This window comes from Bos taurus, chromosome 11 (genome assembly GCF_002263795.3).
Source record: "Bos taurus isolate L1 Dominette 01449 registration number 42190680 breed Hereford chromosome 11, ARS-UCD2.0, whole genome shotgun sequence".
In the NCBI taxonomy this organism is placed as follows: Eukaryota; Metazoa; Chordata; class Mammalia; order Artiodactyla; family Bovidae; genus Bos; species Bos taurus.
This window is the reverse complement of record NC_037338.1, coordinates 15310522-15323983: the sequence shown is the minus strand read 5'-3', so window position 1 is coordinate 15323983 and position 13462 is coordinate 15310522. Positions and strand designations below refer to the sequence as shown.

General features: G+C 40.5%; 1 protein-coding gene across 3 annotated transcripts in view; it reads right to left on the bottom strand.

The window, feature by feature from the left end:
* The window catches only part of TTC27 (tetratricopeptide repeat domain 27), a 185015-nt gene that overhangs the window by 38398 nt on the left and 133155 nt on the right, over positions 1-13462 (bottom strand). For all 3 annotated transcript variants that reach the window (XM_010809874.4, XM_005212535.5, NM_001075862.1), the window contains 1 exon segment: positions 1288-1386. In XM_010809874.4, the coding sequence (XP_010808176.2) occupies positions 1288-1386 (99 nt within the window).

The window sequence follows — 13462 nt, the reverse complement described above, 5'->3', positions numbered from 1 at the left end:
AATGCCCATCAATTGATGAATGAGTAAGTTAACATGTGATATGCTCATACAATGGAATAGGATTTGACCATAAAAAGGAATGAAGTGCTGATATATGAGACAACATGGATGAACTGTGGAAACATTAATCTAAGTGAAGAAAGCCACCAAAAAGACTACTCATGGTATGATTCCATTTGTATGAAACATTTAGAACAGGCAAATGTATGGAGACAGAATATCCATCAGTGGTTGCCTAGGGGTCGGGGTGGGAGGTACGAGTGCAAAGTCTCTGGGTGAAATGGGGAATGATCGCTAACTGGTACAGGGGCTTCTTTTTACAATAATAAAAAGGTTCTAAAACGGTGGTGATGGTTGCACAATTCTGAATACACTAAAAAAGAAAAAAAAATCACTGAATTGTACACTTTAAATGGATGAACTATATGGTATGTGAGTTATTTACCATCTCAGTAAAGCTGTTAAATATTTAAAGACCATAAACTACCAAAAAAAGAACTTTCTAATAATGCAATTAACAGGTAGCCCATAGTGGGGAGTGACAAAATATATGTGACACTTTGCTGTATATTTCAGCAAAGTATATTTTTTAACTAAAAAACTATTTTATTACAATTATTTTCTAAACAAAACTATGAATACCTTAGATATTATAAGAAAACACTTATTTCTAGATTTATAAATCATATACCTTAGGGCATGACCTTCTACCAATGGTACACTTTCCTCCAGCACAAAAGGAATGATGTCCTTTTACTTGGACATAAAAATAATAGAAAGTTTGAATCTTTCTGCCTTATTTTCTCTCTCCCCTTTTACTGTGATAAGCTAGAGAGAAACTGCTGTAAAGGACAGGGAGTTTAGCTCAGTGCTCTGTGGAGACCTAGAGGGGTAGAATGGGTGGGTGGGGGTGGGAGAGAAAAGAGAGGAAGGGGATATATGTATACATACAGCTGATTCATGATGTCATACAGCAAAAATCAACACAGCATTGTACAGCAATTATATTCCAATAAAAAAAATTTTTTTAAAGCTAATAGAAAAACAAAAACAAAACAAAACTAAACCCCACTTAACATGAGATCACCCTCTTCACAAATTTTTAGGTGCACAACGGGACAGTTAACCATGGGCACAATATTTTACAACAAATCTCTACAACTTAATCATCTTGCAAAACTGAAACTACGTACTTGCAGGAATTGCTGTTCTGAACTACGGTACAGTTCAAATAATTTAGACAGTACCAAAGAGCTGTGATAAGGAAAGAAGACCAAACAAACTTACGTCGGGTTCCAGAGTCACACACCGCTGAAATGCCCTCGCTGAACCTCCGTAGTCTTCCAAGGCCAGATAGGCACAGCCCAGAGAAAACCACACTCCGAGCTGCAAGACCAAAAGACGAAGTCATTCAAACACATAGAGACATTTATAGGATTAATCTGAAAACCCCGTAGGATGCTATCAACAAACACACTACACTAGTAGTCTACAGAGCTATATCATAAATACTGCCTTACATTGTATCTTAAACTAGAAACCTTAGCTATGGAGATGATACTTTTCCATATAATTTTCAAAACTAATTCAAAAATGAAAGCATGTGCAACACTGCACATCTTTAATTGAGAAACACCCATTTGTTTTAACCAACTCCATGAACACAATGGAGAGCTCTGTTGATAAGCCCCAATATGATAAATTAACTTTACATTTTTACTGAGCATCAATGTAACTATGTAAAAAGTATACAAAGCATCAGCAGAGTCACAAGTGATGATCGTATTACAAACTTGAGAGGAAAAAGTTTTGCTTCCATCTTCAAATTGGACCACAAGTATACTTTTGCTGTTTAACCAAGAGCCAAACTGCCTTGGCATGTACCTGCCTAGGAATGCCTGAAAAAATTTAGAAAAAGTAGGCTCAGAATCTGGATTACCAAAGAGTCATTCACAGTGGAAAGCCTGACTTAAGTCAGTAAGATTTGTAAATTTAGAGATGTGGAAAACAGGTAACTATGAGGGATGGGATGGGGAGGGAGGTAAGAGGGAGGTTCAGGCTGGGGGATACATGTACATCTATGGGTGATTCATGTCCATGTATGGCAAAAACCCACTACAATATTGTAATTAACCTCCAATTAAAAAAATATATTAATTAAAAAAAAAAAGAAAACAGGTAAGTAGGAAGTGGCTATTGAGAATTACAAAAGAATTCTTTACATCACAGGGTTTCCTTAAAATTCAATAGCCTCTATCAAAAGGAAGATAAAACTGATAAAAATTCAATGAAATTAGTCAGAAATGCAGCTATTACAACTCTGCTTTCCTCTCAGATACAGTCAGTCAGGCCAACGGTAGAAGGAATTTGCTCTCTTACTTGCTCTGACTGCCAGTATGAGGGCAGCGAGCCAGCAGACAGACGTGGTTGAACACTGCCGGGTGGGAAAGGAAACGAGCTGCTCTGTTACCCGTCCACAGCCTTCCACAGAGGCGGACAGGAGGCTGCCCGCACCCTCCCCCATTCATACAAAACTTGTTCCATACGGCTAGTTGAGGCCTCAAAGTTCTTTAAGCAGATAAAGATTTTCAGTCGATAATTAGAGATAAGGCTTAGAAAGCAAATATTCCTGGGCAATTTAACACTTTGTCCTGAATTTACAAGAGACTATAAATAACTGCTATCAGCAGCCTTTAAGAGAACAAATTTTGTTAGAAGCATAGGTAATGGCTGAAAACAGGGTTGGTGTGTGTCTGGGGGTCAGTGGGAGATGCAGAGGTTGAAATTAAGTTAGAAGTTCCCTTTTCTGAATCAAGGGACTCCAGCAACTTAAAAAGTAGCTCATTACACTTTTCTTTTGTCTGGTTATTTAAAGAATCAAATGAAAAGAGTTCCAATGCACTAAACCACATTCACTGAAAGTGACTCACTCTGAGAGGGCCTAAAGTCTGATGCTAATGTATAAAACAAAGCTTCCTTCTAGTCTACTCAAAAGTTTCAAAATCTGTGTATTATAATTCATCATTTATAAGGTGCACTTTTTTTCCATTTAACGTCTCTGAATGCTAATAACCAATAGTTGATCAGACTTTTATTGTGCGTGTGTGTGTTCTCAGTCACTCAGTTGCGTCCAACTCTTTGTGGCCCCATGGACTGTAGCCTGTCAGGGTCCTCTGTTCATGGGATTTTCCAGGCAAGAATACTGGAGTGGGTTGCCATTTCCTCCTGCAGGGAGTCTTCCCTACCCTGGGATCAAACCCCCTTCTCTTGCATCTCCTGTATTGGCAGGTAGATTTTTTTACCACTGCGCCACCTAGGAAATCAGCATTTAATTTTCTATACAAGGTGGCACTTAAAATACATTGCCTCTTACAAGTGACAGCATGTTATACCCTCAAAGAATCATGGCAGCAAGTTTACTTGGAATGAGGACTATCTCATCCTGCGATCAAATCAAGAAAAATGAGAAGTGCCCACAAAGTTCTCAAAATGCATATGCCCTGCTCGCTTCCTGCATCAGCAAAGAACAAACTGACAACAGAACTATTTCATATGTGTCATAAAAAACAGTGAGTATAAACTCAAGTGAAAATAAAAATTGAAAATTTATTTTTCAATCTACCTCAAAAGACAAAGATTATATAAATGTCTGAAATTAGCAACTATCTTACAGCTCCAACATAAGCTGGTGATGAGATTACTATCTAAGTTTTTAAAACAAGTCAATCCTTTTTAACTAATGTCTTAATACCAAAATAAGTTTAATGAAAATCAAGCCGATAACAATTTAATATATAGTACTGTGATTCCCTTTTCTTTTTACTCTTGATCATTTGTGTAATTGCTTCAATAATTTGCATCTAAAAAAATTCTAGGATCATTGACTGCTAGTAGCTTTTCATCTCCTAATGACAAATAATCAAGATGGGAGACGACTTCTGTACACACCCTATTTTTTGAATCATGCAATGGCTTAAAAAAAAAAACTCTAGTATCTTCTAATTGCTTCTAGATGACCCACTAAACCATCAAAAATCCATTTATACCTTGCATCTCAATTGGGGTCCTTGGATTTTGAGGTGTGAAGAGTTGACTCATTGGAAAAGACTCTGATGCTGGGAGGGATTGGGGGCAGGAGGAGAAGGGGACGACAGAGGATGAGATGGCTGGATGGCATCACTGACTCGATGGACGTGAGTCTCAGTGAACTCCGGGAGTTGGTGATGGACAGGAAGGCCTGGCATGCTGCGATTCATGGGGTTGCAAAGAGTCGGACACGACTGAGCGACTGATCTGATCTGATCTGATCTGATCTGAAGGAGTATATTTGTTGCCTCTTTTACTTTTTTTTTTTTTTTAACTCTTACTTAACCTATATTACCCTGATTGACATCTTGATTTAGGATGGTCATGCTCTTAAGAAGAGAATATCATAAAAGAAAAAAATTCAAAAGAAGCTTAAAAAAGTTAAAACTTACATGAATCCCCAAGTTAACATTGTATATGGTTGCATACAAAAGGTCTCCATCTCCTAGTCTAATGCTATCAGACAGAAATATAATGATAGCCTCATTATATTTTCTAGCAGTCACATTTTAAAAGTAAAAAGAAATGAGTGAAATCAATTTTAACAACATTTTACTTAGATCTACATATCTAAAATATTATCATTTACACATGTTATTTGTATACAAGATCAGTGAGATATTTTATATTCACTTCATTCATATGAAGTCTTTGAAACCTGGTGTGTGTCCTACACTAACAGCAGATTTCAGTTTGGACCAGCCACACTTCAAATGCTCAACTGCCACATGAGGCTGGTGGCTACCATACTGAGCGGCACAACTCTACACTATTTCTCTACAACAGTGACACAGACCCTAACATACCTGCATCCTTTCCTTTGGTCTCCATTAAAAAAAAACTGGCTCCTCTGGCTAAGACCCACTCCCGGGCTCCTCTCTTGGGCTCCTCACACACCACAGTCACTCCTGTTCCTCTCCACACAATAGCAACCAGAATAATTAGCATTTAATGAGCACCTAGAGCCAGCTTAAGACTAAATATTAAACAAACTAAGATCATGGCATCCAGCCCCGTTACTGCATGGCAAACAGAAGAGGAAAAGATGGAAGTAGTGACAGATTTCCTCTTCTTGGGCTCCAAAATCACTACAGACCGTGACTGAAGCCATGAAATCATAAGACGATTGCTTCTTGGCAGGAAAGCAATGACAAGCCTAGACAGTGTGTTGAAAAGCAGAGACATTACTCTGCTGACAAAGGTCTGTATAGTCAAGGCTATGGTCTTCCCAGTGGTCACGTACAGTTGTGAGAGATGGACCATAAAGAAGGCAGAACACCAAAGAAGCCTTTAAGCTTTAAAACACCATTAAGCCTTTGAACTGTGGTGCTGGAGAAGATCCCTGGACAGCAAGAAGATCCAACCAGTCAATCTTAAGAGAAATCAACCCTGAATATTCACTGGAAGGACTAATGTTGAAGCTCCAGTATTTTGATCATCTGATGCGAACAGACTCATTGGAAACGTCCTTGATGGTGGGAAATATCAAGGGCAGAAAGAGAAGAAGGCGTCAGAGGAGGAGATGGTTGGATGGCATCACCGACTCAATGGACTTGAGTCTGAGCAAACTCCAGGAGATGGTAAGTGATGGGGAGGCCTGGCATGCTGTAGTCCATGGGGTCACAAAGAGCTGGACGTGACTAGGCGACTGAACAACAACAGTGAACACCTACTATGTAGCCGAGCACTGATACTATGTGCTTTCCACACATCACCCTGTCTATTCCTCACAAATGGCCTTGCAAGGCAGCAGACAGCACCCTCATTGGGGAGATGAACACAGACCAGAGTCAGTCAGCGATGAAGGAGAGATCTGAGTGTGATTCAGTGGAATCAGTGTGATTCCAGAGGCCGTCATCTCCGCATGACCATGCTGCCTCCCTCTACACCGTTCTGCCCACACACAGCCATGGTTCGTGGCAGGGCCATTCTTGTCAGCAGCAGAGGGGGTGGGAAAGGAAACAGTCCACTTAACACATGCTGGGAAGACCCAGGAGATCAAGTTTTTAAGAACTGGAGCATTATCTACCTCTCCCTCAGAAAGTTTTCCTGATAGGCAAACGGATAAAGATGAAGCGGAAGAATGGATGTTTACCTGGAGCAAAGAACTGAAAGGCAAACCTCTCACCAAGGGACTGGGCAAGAATGGAGAAAGATAATAACCATCGCGGAGGCTCTGGTGGAGACTGCTGTGATGCTCATTTCCAGGGTGGACTGTGAAGGCAGGCAGTGGCCTTTTAGAAGTTGACAGTCCAATTTTCTACTCGGAAGAAGCCAATACAGAGACACAAAAGCAGACTATTTTGAATATGACATACATACTTGAAGAATGGTTTTAAATTATTTTTTAAATAATTAACCAAAAGCAGGAATGGTTGAAAACATGATCTCTCTTTGAACTTCCCTCAAAAGCCCCCTAGAGAAACAGGAATAGAAAGATAGATTGACTGGGGTTCAAGAGGTTCTGAAGAACTGAATGACCTTGGCCATGTCACTTAACTTCTGAGTCTCACTTCCCCAGTTGTTAAATGGGTGGGGGGTGGGGATTAAGCAAAAATTCCAAGGCTCCTTCAGATCCCCGATTCTGAGAACTCAGAGGCCACAGGGTTCAAAGGTACATTATTGCCATCTAGCGGCAAAACAAATACACTGATGATGCAAATAGAATCAGCAGGTTTGATGAACTAAGAAAGGAACTGAGGCTTAAAAATCAATTAAAAAGAGGCCACAAGAAAAATGAGGTCTGGAAAGGAAGTGATTTGCCTGAAGTCACACAATGGTTCCTGGTTCCTGGTGTGCAATACCTGTGGTGAAGAGGGTGACTGTATGCTAAGACGCTTCAGTCGAGTCTGACTCTTTACGCGGACCATATCTCGCCAGGTTCCTCTGTCCATGGGATTCTCCAAGGCAAGAAAACTGGAGTGGGTTGCCATGCCCTCCTCCAGGGGATCTTCCCGATCTAGGGATCAAACCCCTGCTTCTCTAATGTCTCCTGCACTGGCAGATGAGTTCTTTACCACCAATGCCACCTGAAAAGCCCAGCAACACTTATTAAACATCAATAACTAAAACAGAATTGGACAGCTTGTTCCCCTGAGAACTAACAGAGACCAAGCACCACTGGACAACAGGCATGGATTACTCTTAGAATTATGAAGTTAATTTTTACAAGATTATCTAAAGCACATATACAATAGATGCCATACGCTTACGTGATATTACAAATTACTTTCTTAACTTATGAGCCTACTACTCAAATTTCTTTCCTCCTCAAGGTTTCTGCAGAACAAATGAATAATCAGTAGCTTCACCTACTTTACTAATTTTCCTTATGCGTTGACTGGATTTTTCTGATATTCTGTATAATAAAGTGCAACATGTTATAACTGAATCCTGATGCCAAACAACACTCTCCATTCTCTCTGTTCTGCATCGCTGACTCATTCCCATGACCCCAAATTCAGATAAGTGGTTGAATGTGGCTTCATTAAACAGGAAACGACCCAAGCCAAACTCAAGAGAGATATCAATGTTGTCTGGTAGTAGCTTTTCCTAAAATAATGTTTGGTGCTCGTATTTTTAAAAACTGTGCACCACCAACCAATTCTTTCATAACCAAATTTCTCATTTACTATTAAATACTAAGCTCTCCTCCCTGCTGCTGCCGCTGCTGCTAAGTCGCTTCAGTCATGTCCGACTCTGTGCAACCCCAGAGATGGCAGCCCACCAGGCTCCCCGGCCCCTGGGATTCTCCAGGCAAGAACACTGGAGTGGGTTGCCATTTCCTTCTCCAATGCATGAAAGTGAAAAGTGAAAGTGAAGTCGCTCAGTGGTGTCCGACTCCTAGCGACCCCATGGACTGCAGCCCACCAGGCTCCTCCGTCCATGGGATTTTCCAGGCAAGAGTACTGGAGTGGGGTGCCATTGCCTTCTCCCTCTCCTCCCTAAGGAAACACAAATCTTAAACCGCCAGCTTTGTCAGCTTCTCTCTCTCTCAAAGGTTTCCCCTATGTCAGTGTCTTCTTTTAAACTACAGAAGCAGCACTTTTTTCATCACTAGAAAGGGTACTGGACTTCCCTGGTGGCTCAGACGGTAAAGCAGGAGATCCGGGCTCAATCCCTGGGTCGGGAAGATCTCTGGGAAAAGGCAATGGCACTCCACTCCACTATTCTTGCCTGGAGAATCCCATGGACGGAGAAGCCTGGTAGGCTACAGTCCATGGGGTCGCAAAGAGTCGGACACAACTGAGCGACTTCACTTTCAGAAAGGGTATTAATTCTTAGTGTCTCCCTCTTACTCCCATCCTAGACTGGGTTACCACTGAGTCTTCTATTCGCCTACTCTTTCCAGTTCACAGTGTGAGTACATGGGTGTTTACGTATCACCTGCATGAGACTCTCCTGTGAGACACAGTTCTCTATTTTTAGGCTACAGAAAATGGGGTTACGATGATTTTCTACCACACTATTAGCACGCTGCAATGGTCAGGATACACAACGTCACTGAGAACTTAGTATGGACCAGGAAATATGCCAGACACGTTATATATATTGGCTCTAATTTTCCAACGAGATCAAACTAACATAGGAATTACACCCCCACTTTACAAACCAGAAAACTGAAGCTCAGAAAGATGAAGTGGTTCACCTAGAGATTAGTAGGATTTGGAGTCAGGTCTACGGCAATGGAACCCCTCCCTCTACCCCTCGGTTCCAGCTATGGCCCAGATGTTATCTCAGTGCTCATATTTCTTGGCAGTTAGGCAAGTTAGACCTTAAGAGTTTCATTTCTTTTTTTTAAGAGTTTCATTTTTTATTGCTTACCAATATGAGAAAGGAAGGACAAAAAGGAAATAATTTCTTTTTTTTTTTCCTCTACATATTATTTGCATATGTTCATTATGTCTTCTCCACTGGAATGTAAGCTCCAGTCTCCTTGGACCTCCCCACCACAATAACACAAGTACAAGACGGAAACTCTGTAACTCCACTGCAAATACATTTTCTTCTTTCAAAAACTGACATGAAAGAAAGTTAACCCCCAGAAATCATGGAAGAACACAAGCTCTCAGGATAATTAACAATTCTATCAGTGCATCATCAAGGTCTGATCTTACACACAGCACGGGCTGGGAAGGGCTGCCGTGGTCCCTTGAAAACTCCCTGGTCTCACAGAGACAGACTCACCAGCTCTCGTGTGCTGGACTGTCCCATACACCAAAGTTACAACTTCACTGTGCTCTTGATGAAAGCCCCGATAGTTATGAATTAAAGGAAGAAAAACATTCAAACTGCACTGTCTTGTATTCAAAGCTTTCCATAACTTCTAACTTGACCTCAGCCAAATCCACCATTCCCCTAACATAAGACAACATCCTTTAGAGACAAAACAGCAAAGAAGTTAAGAGTAAGTGCTGCAACACCAGAAAGCCCAGGTTCAAATCCCAACTCCACTCCTCACATAAACTGTGGGTTTTGGTGTAAACTAATTAGGCCTCTATTTCCTAACTTGTTAAATGAGGGTAAAAACAGTTAAGTAGCTCAGGGACTGGGCTGAGGACTAACAATATAGGCAAAATGCTTACAACAGTTCCTGGCACCCAGTAAATACTCAGCGTTAGCTGCTAGTATTACTATTATAACTGAATCTAAACATAAATAGTCAAAACCTACAGTTACCAAGAAACCTTTGCTACATGTTTGGTTTTTGCATCTGCTAGTCTCCTTTCCTGAAACAAATTTTCCTAATGTTTGCCTCCTGTCTAAATCCCAACTGTTTCTCCAAGTTCACATCTTACAATGATTTAGAAAGAGTTCATTTCCACTTACATTCTAGCTTACACTATAGTGTAAGTATAAGTATAGAAGATACTTAATAAGTAGAAATTGCTATTATAATGTTAATGCTCTCATCTTCTTTCTCATCTCACTTGAAACATTATTGTTTCCAGAGCTAACACCTTCATCTCTTCTCATTCCACTCTTCTCCAGAATGACATTCCCTAGTTGTCAGCCCCTCTTTCTTGATAATATTCAATCTCTCCTTCATTCACTGGATTCAACTCCATAAGTGAAAAGTGTTAGTTGCTCAGTTGTGTCCCACTCTTTGTGACCCAATGACTGTAGCCCACCAGGCTCCTCTGTCCATGAAATTCTCCAGGCAAGAACACAGGAGTGGGAAGCCACTTCCTTCTCCAGGGCATCTTCCTGACCCAGGGACTGAACCCAGGTGTGCTGCATTGCAGGGAGATTCTTTACTGTCTGAGCCACCAGGGAAGCCCTTCAACCCCATCAAAGTCTTCAGTATCCTGAAAAGTTTTACTGGATTCTGCTGCCCCTTGGTACAACACTCTACATTTTGACTCTCACTTCCTTGACATGCTCCTAAAAGAACAGTCTATAGACGTTATGTCAGTTTCCTCATCCTCTCTTTAACCTCCTGAAGCTGGTATTGAAGGTCAATAGTTAGCTCCAAATCCAATGAACTCTTCTTAGCCTTCTTCAGACTTTATCACTCCAGTTACATTTCTCACTGACATTTGTTTTTCCTTTAGTTTCCATGAATTCCTTCTTTGAGGTTCCTTCTCTCCCTCTGATCAAGACTCTGGTGTACTTTGCTTGAATCATATTTCACTGATGCTATTTCCTCTCCCTTCCCCCAACCCCTGGAGATGTCCAAAGTTCAAGATTTTGCCTGAGGTTCTCTTCCAACACAGTTTCTATAAACAATTCATTCACTTGCATGGATCTGCCTCACTGCCACAGAAAACCCAACCGAAAGCCAGCTCGACCTCACTCCTAGGCTTCAGGCTTTTATGCCCAGTGGACTGTGGGCCATCTCTACTCAAGACACAGCAACATCTCTTCACGTTCGACACTCAAAATCACATCATTATCCCCTACCAAAGATATTTTCCCTTTCTCTTATATCCTTTGTGTCTATCAACAGGAACATTTCCTTCTTAATCAAACAATTGAGAAAACTGCCATGTTCTCAGATTCCAAACTCTCCTTCATTCCTACCAACCCAAGGAATAAATCCCAGAAAATTTTCCTTTATAAACAGCTTCAAACTGTTCTGTCTTTCCATGTGTGTGTGTGTGCTCAGTCAGATCCGACTCTTTGTGACCCCATGGACAGTAAACTCCTCTGTCCATGGAAATTTCCAGGTGAGAATACTGGAGTGAGTTGCCATTTTCCACTCCAGGGGATCTTCCTGACCCAGGGGTTGAATCCATGTCTCTTGAGTCTCCTGCATTGGCAGGTGGATTCTTTACCACTGTACTACCTGGGAAGCCCTATCTTTCCACCCTTATTGCTAAAGCTACTGATTGCTTATCCACGACATTCATCCTTTATTTAAACTTCCTAGAGTATCACTTTTGTCATATCACTCTTTTATTCAAAACCACAACAGACCTCGACATCTATATGGTTAGCTAATTCTGAAGAAGGATCCTTAAGGTCCTCCACAAACTACTTCTGTCCATATCATCTCCCAGAGGAAACTCTGCTCTCTGCTGATAGACTGACACAGTCTAATTCATTCCCACATCCACGTCTGGTTCACAGCAGGATCTCAATAATGCTAGTCAGGGGACCACATTCAAACCGCAACATTTCTGAAAGTGAAACAAGGCACTAAAAAATCATTAAAATTATACGATCTCAAAAAGACCTTATTTACTGACCAACAAAGTATTGATCGTCAAATTGGTTTTACTGTATCAGAGAATACATTCTCAAAACTGAAATTATCTAATTAAAATAAATTTAATTTAAAAAAACTGAAATTATTTCTTGAAAAATGTATTAAAGTAAAAAATTTTAAATGTTGATTATCTGAACATTTAAAAATCACAAAAGGATTCTTCCCTGTTGGTCCAATGGCTTGGACTCTGCATTCCCCATGCAGGGGGCCTGGGTTCAATCCCTGATGAGGGAATGAGATCCCATATGCTGCAGGTAAGAATTCGCATGCTACACCTGAAGATCCTGCATGCTGCAAGGAAGATCTAAGATCGCATGTGCCACAATTAAGACCCAGCACAGCTAGCTAAATAAATTTTAAAAGTGCAGTAACTAAAAACTGGTCACAATTTGTTAAGTGTCTGACTAAAGTTGAGAAGGTGACAGACACCTCCCTGTGCAGACATCATGGATATGTTCAAATAATGTGTGTGTGTGTGTGTGTGTGTGTGTGTGTGTAAATGACAACAGTTTTTATTTCCATTGGTAGAAGCTTGTCTGACCATATTATACCCACCACTACAACCTTCTCCCAGTATATTTCTGCTCCATTGGTTTTCTTAATTCAGAAAGAACATTACTTTTACCATCCTGCCATGATCCACCAAAATTTGTATCCTTATTATTACCCTGTAAGTACCTTTATCTTCGATATTTAACATTTTAACTGAGTTTATAATAGCATTCAGAATAATGTCAGATGTTTCACCTTTGATGTGGCACATTACCAAAAATTTTATGTTGAATCCACTAATCAGGTGAAAAGATGACTAGTGAGAACCAAATTAATGAATTTTCTATTTGAAGCATCTGATGTCACTGATATAAAACTGGCAAAGTCAACTGTTAATGAACTACTTCTGCTAAAAGAGCTAGCACATTAACAGCTATGATCTTATTTTTCATACACACACGAGAATATCTGGTATCAACTAATTTTCTAAACTAATGTTGCTCATTTTCATTTGCACTAGGAAAAAAGTCTAGTCTCACAGAATAACATGAAAATGCACCTCCTACAGCTGTGTATTAAGTTGTCATCTTTGGACATGCTCCCTATTAAAATGACGACAACAAAAACTACCCCCCCGCCCCCCACTGCCTGCACCACGGCGCTTGCCAGATCTCAGTTCTCTGACCAAGGCCTGAGGCCCAGCGGTGGAACTGTGGAGTCCTGGAATTCCTGAAAAAACTAACTTTTGACATAAATGCTAATGTTTCCTCCGAAGACGTGAGTTTTTGGTTTTCATGTGATTGGTGAAATGATTACGGCCCCTGAGGTGGAATGTAATTATATCAACTACATTTTGTGCAAGTTACACATTTCCTCTCTTGACAAGTAAAAATTAAGTTCTTAATTATTCTCTAAAAACACATGTTTAAAATTTGTTTGCTTTTTGGAAATGATTGCTGCCAAAAGAGTTTATTATAAACTATATAAAAAGTTACCAAGCTATGTAATATGGAAATAGTGGTACATTTAGACCATACAGTAAGTGACCAAACCCTTGTGTCTAGAGAATTCAGACTATCCTTCATGCGCTTTTATTCCTGACAGGACTGCTCTGCCTCCACTCCCTATACGTCTATCCAGTCTACAATTCCCCACATTTCCCACTAATCCTGC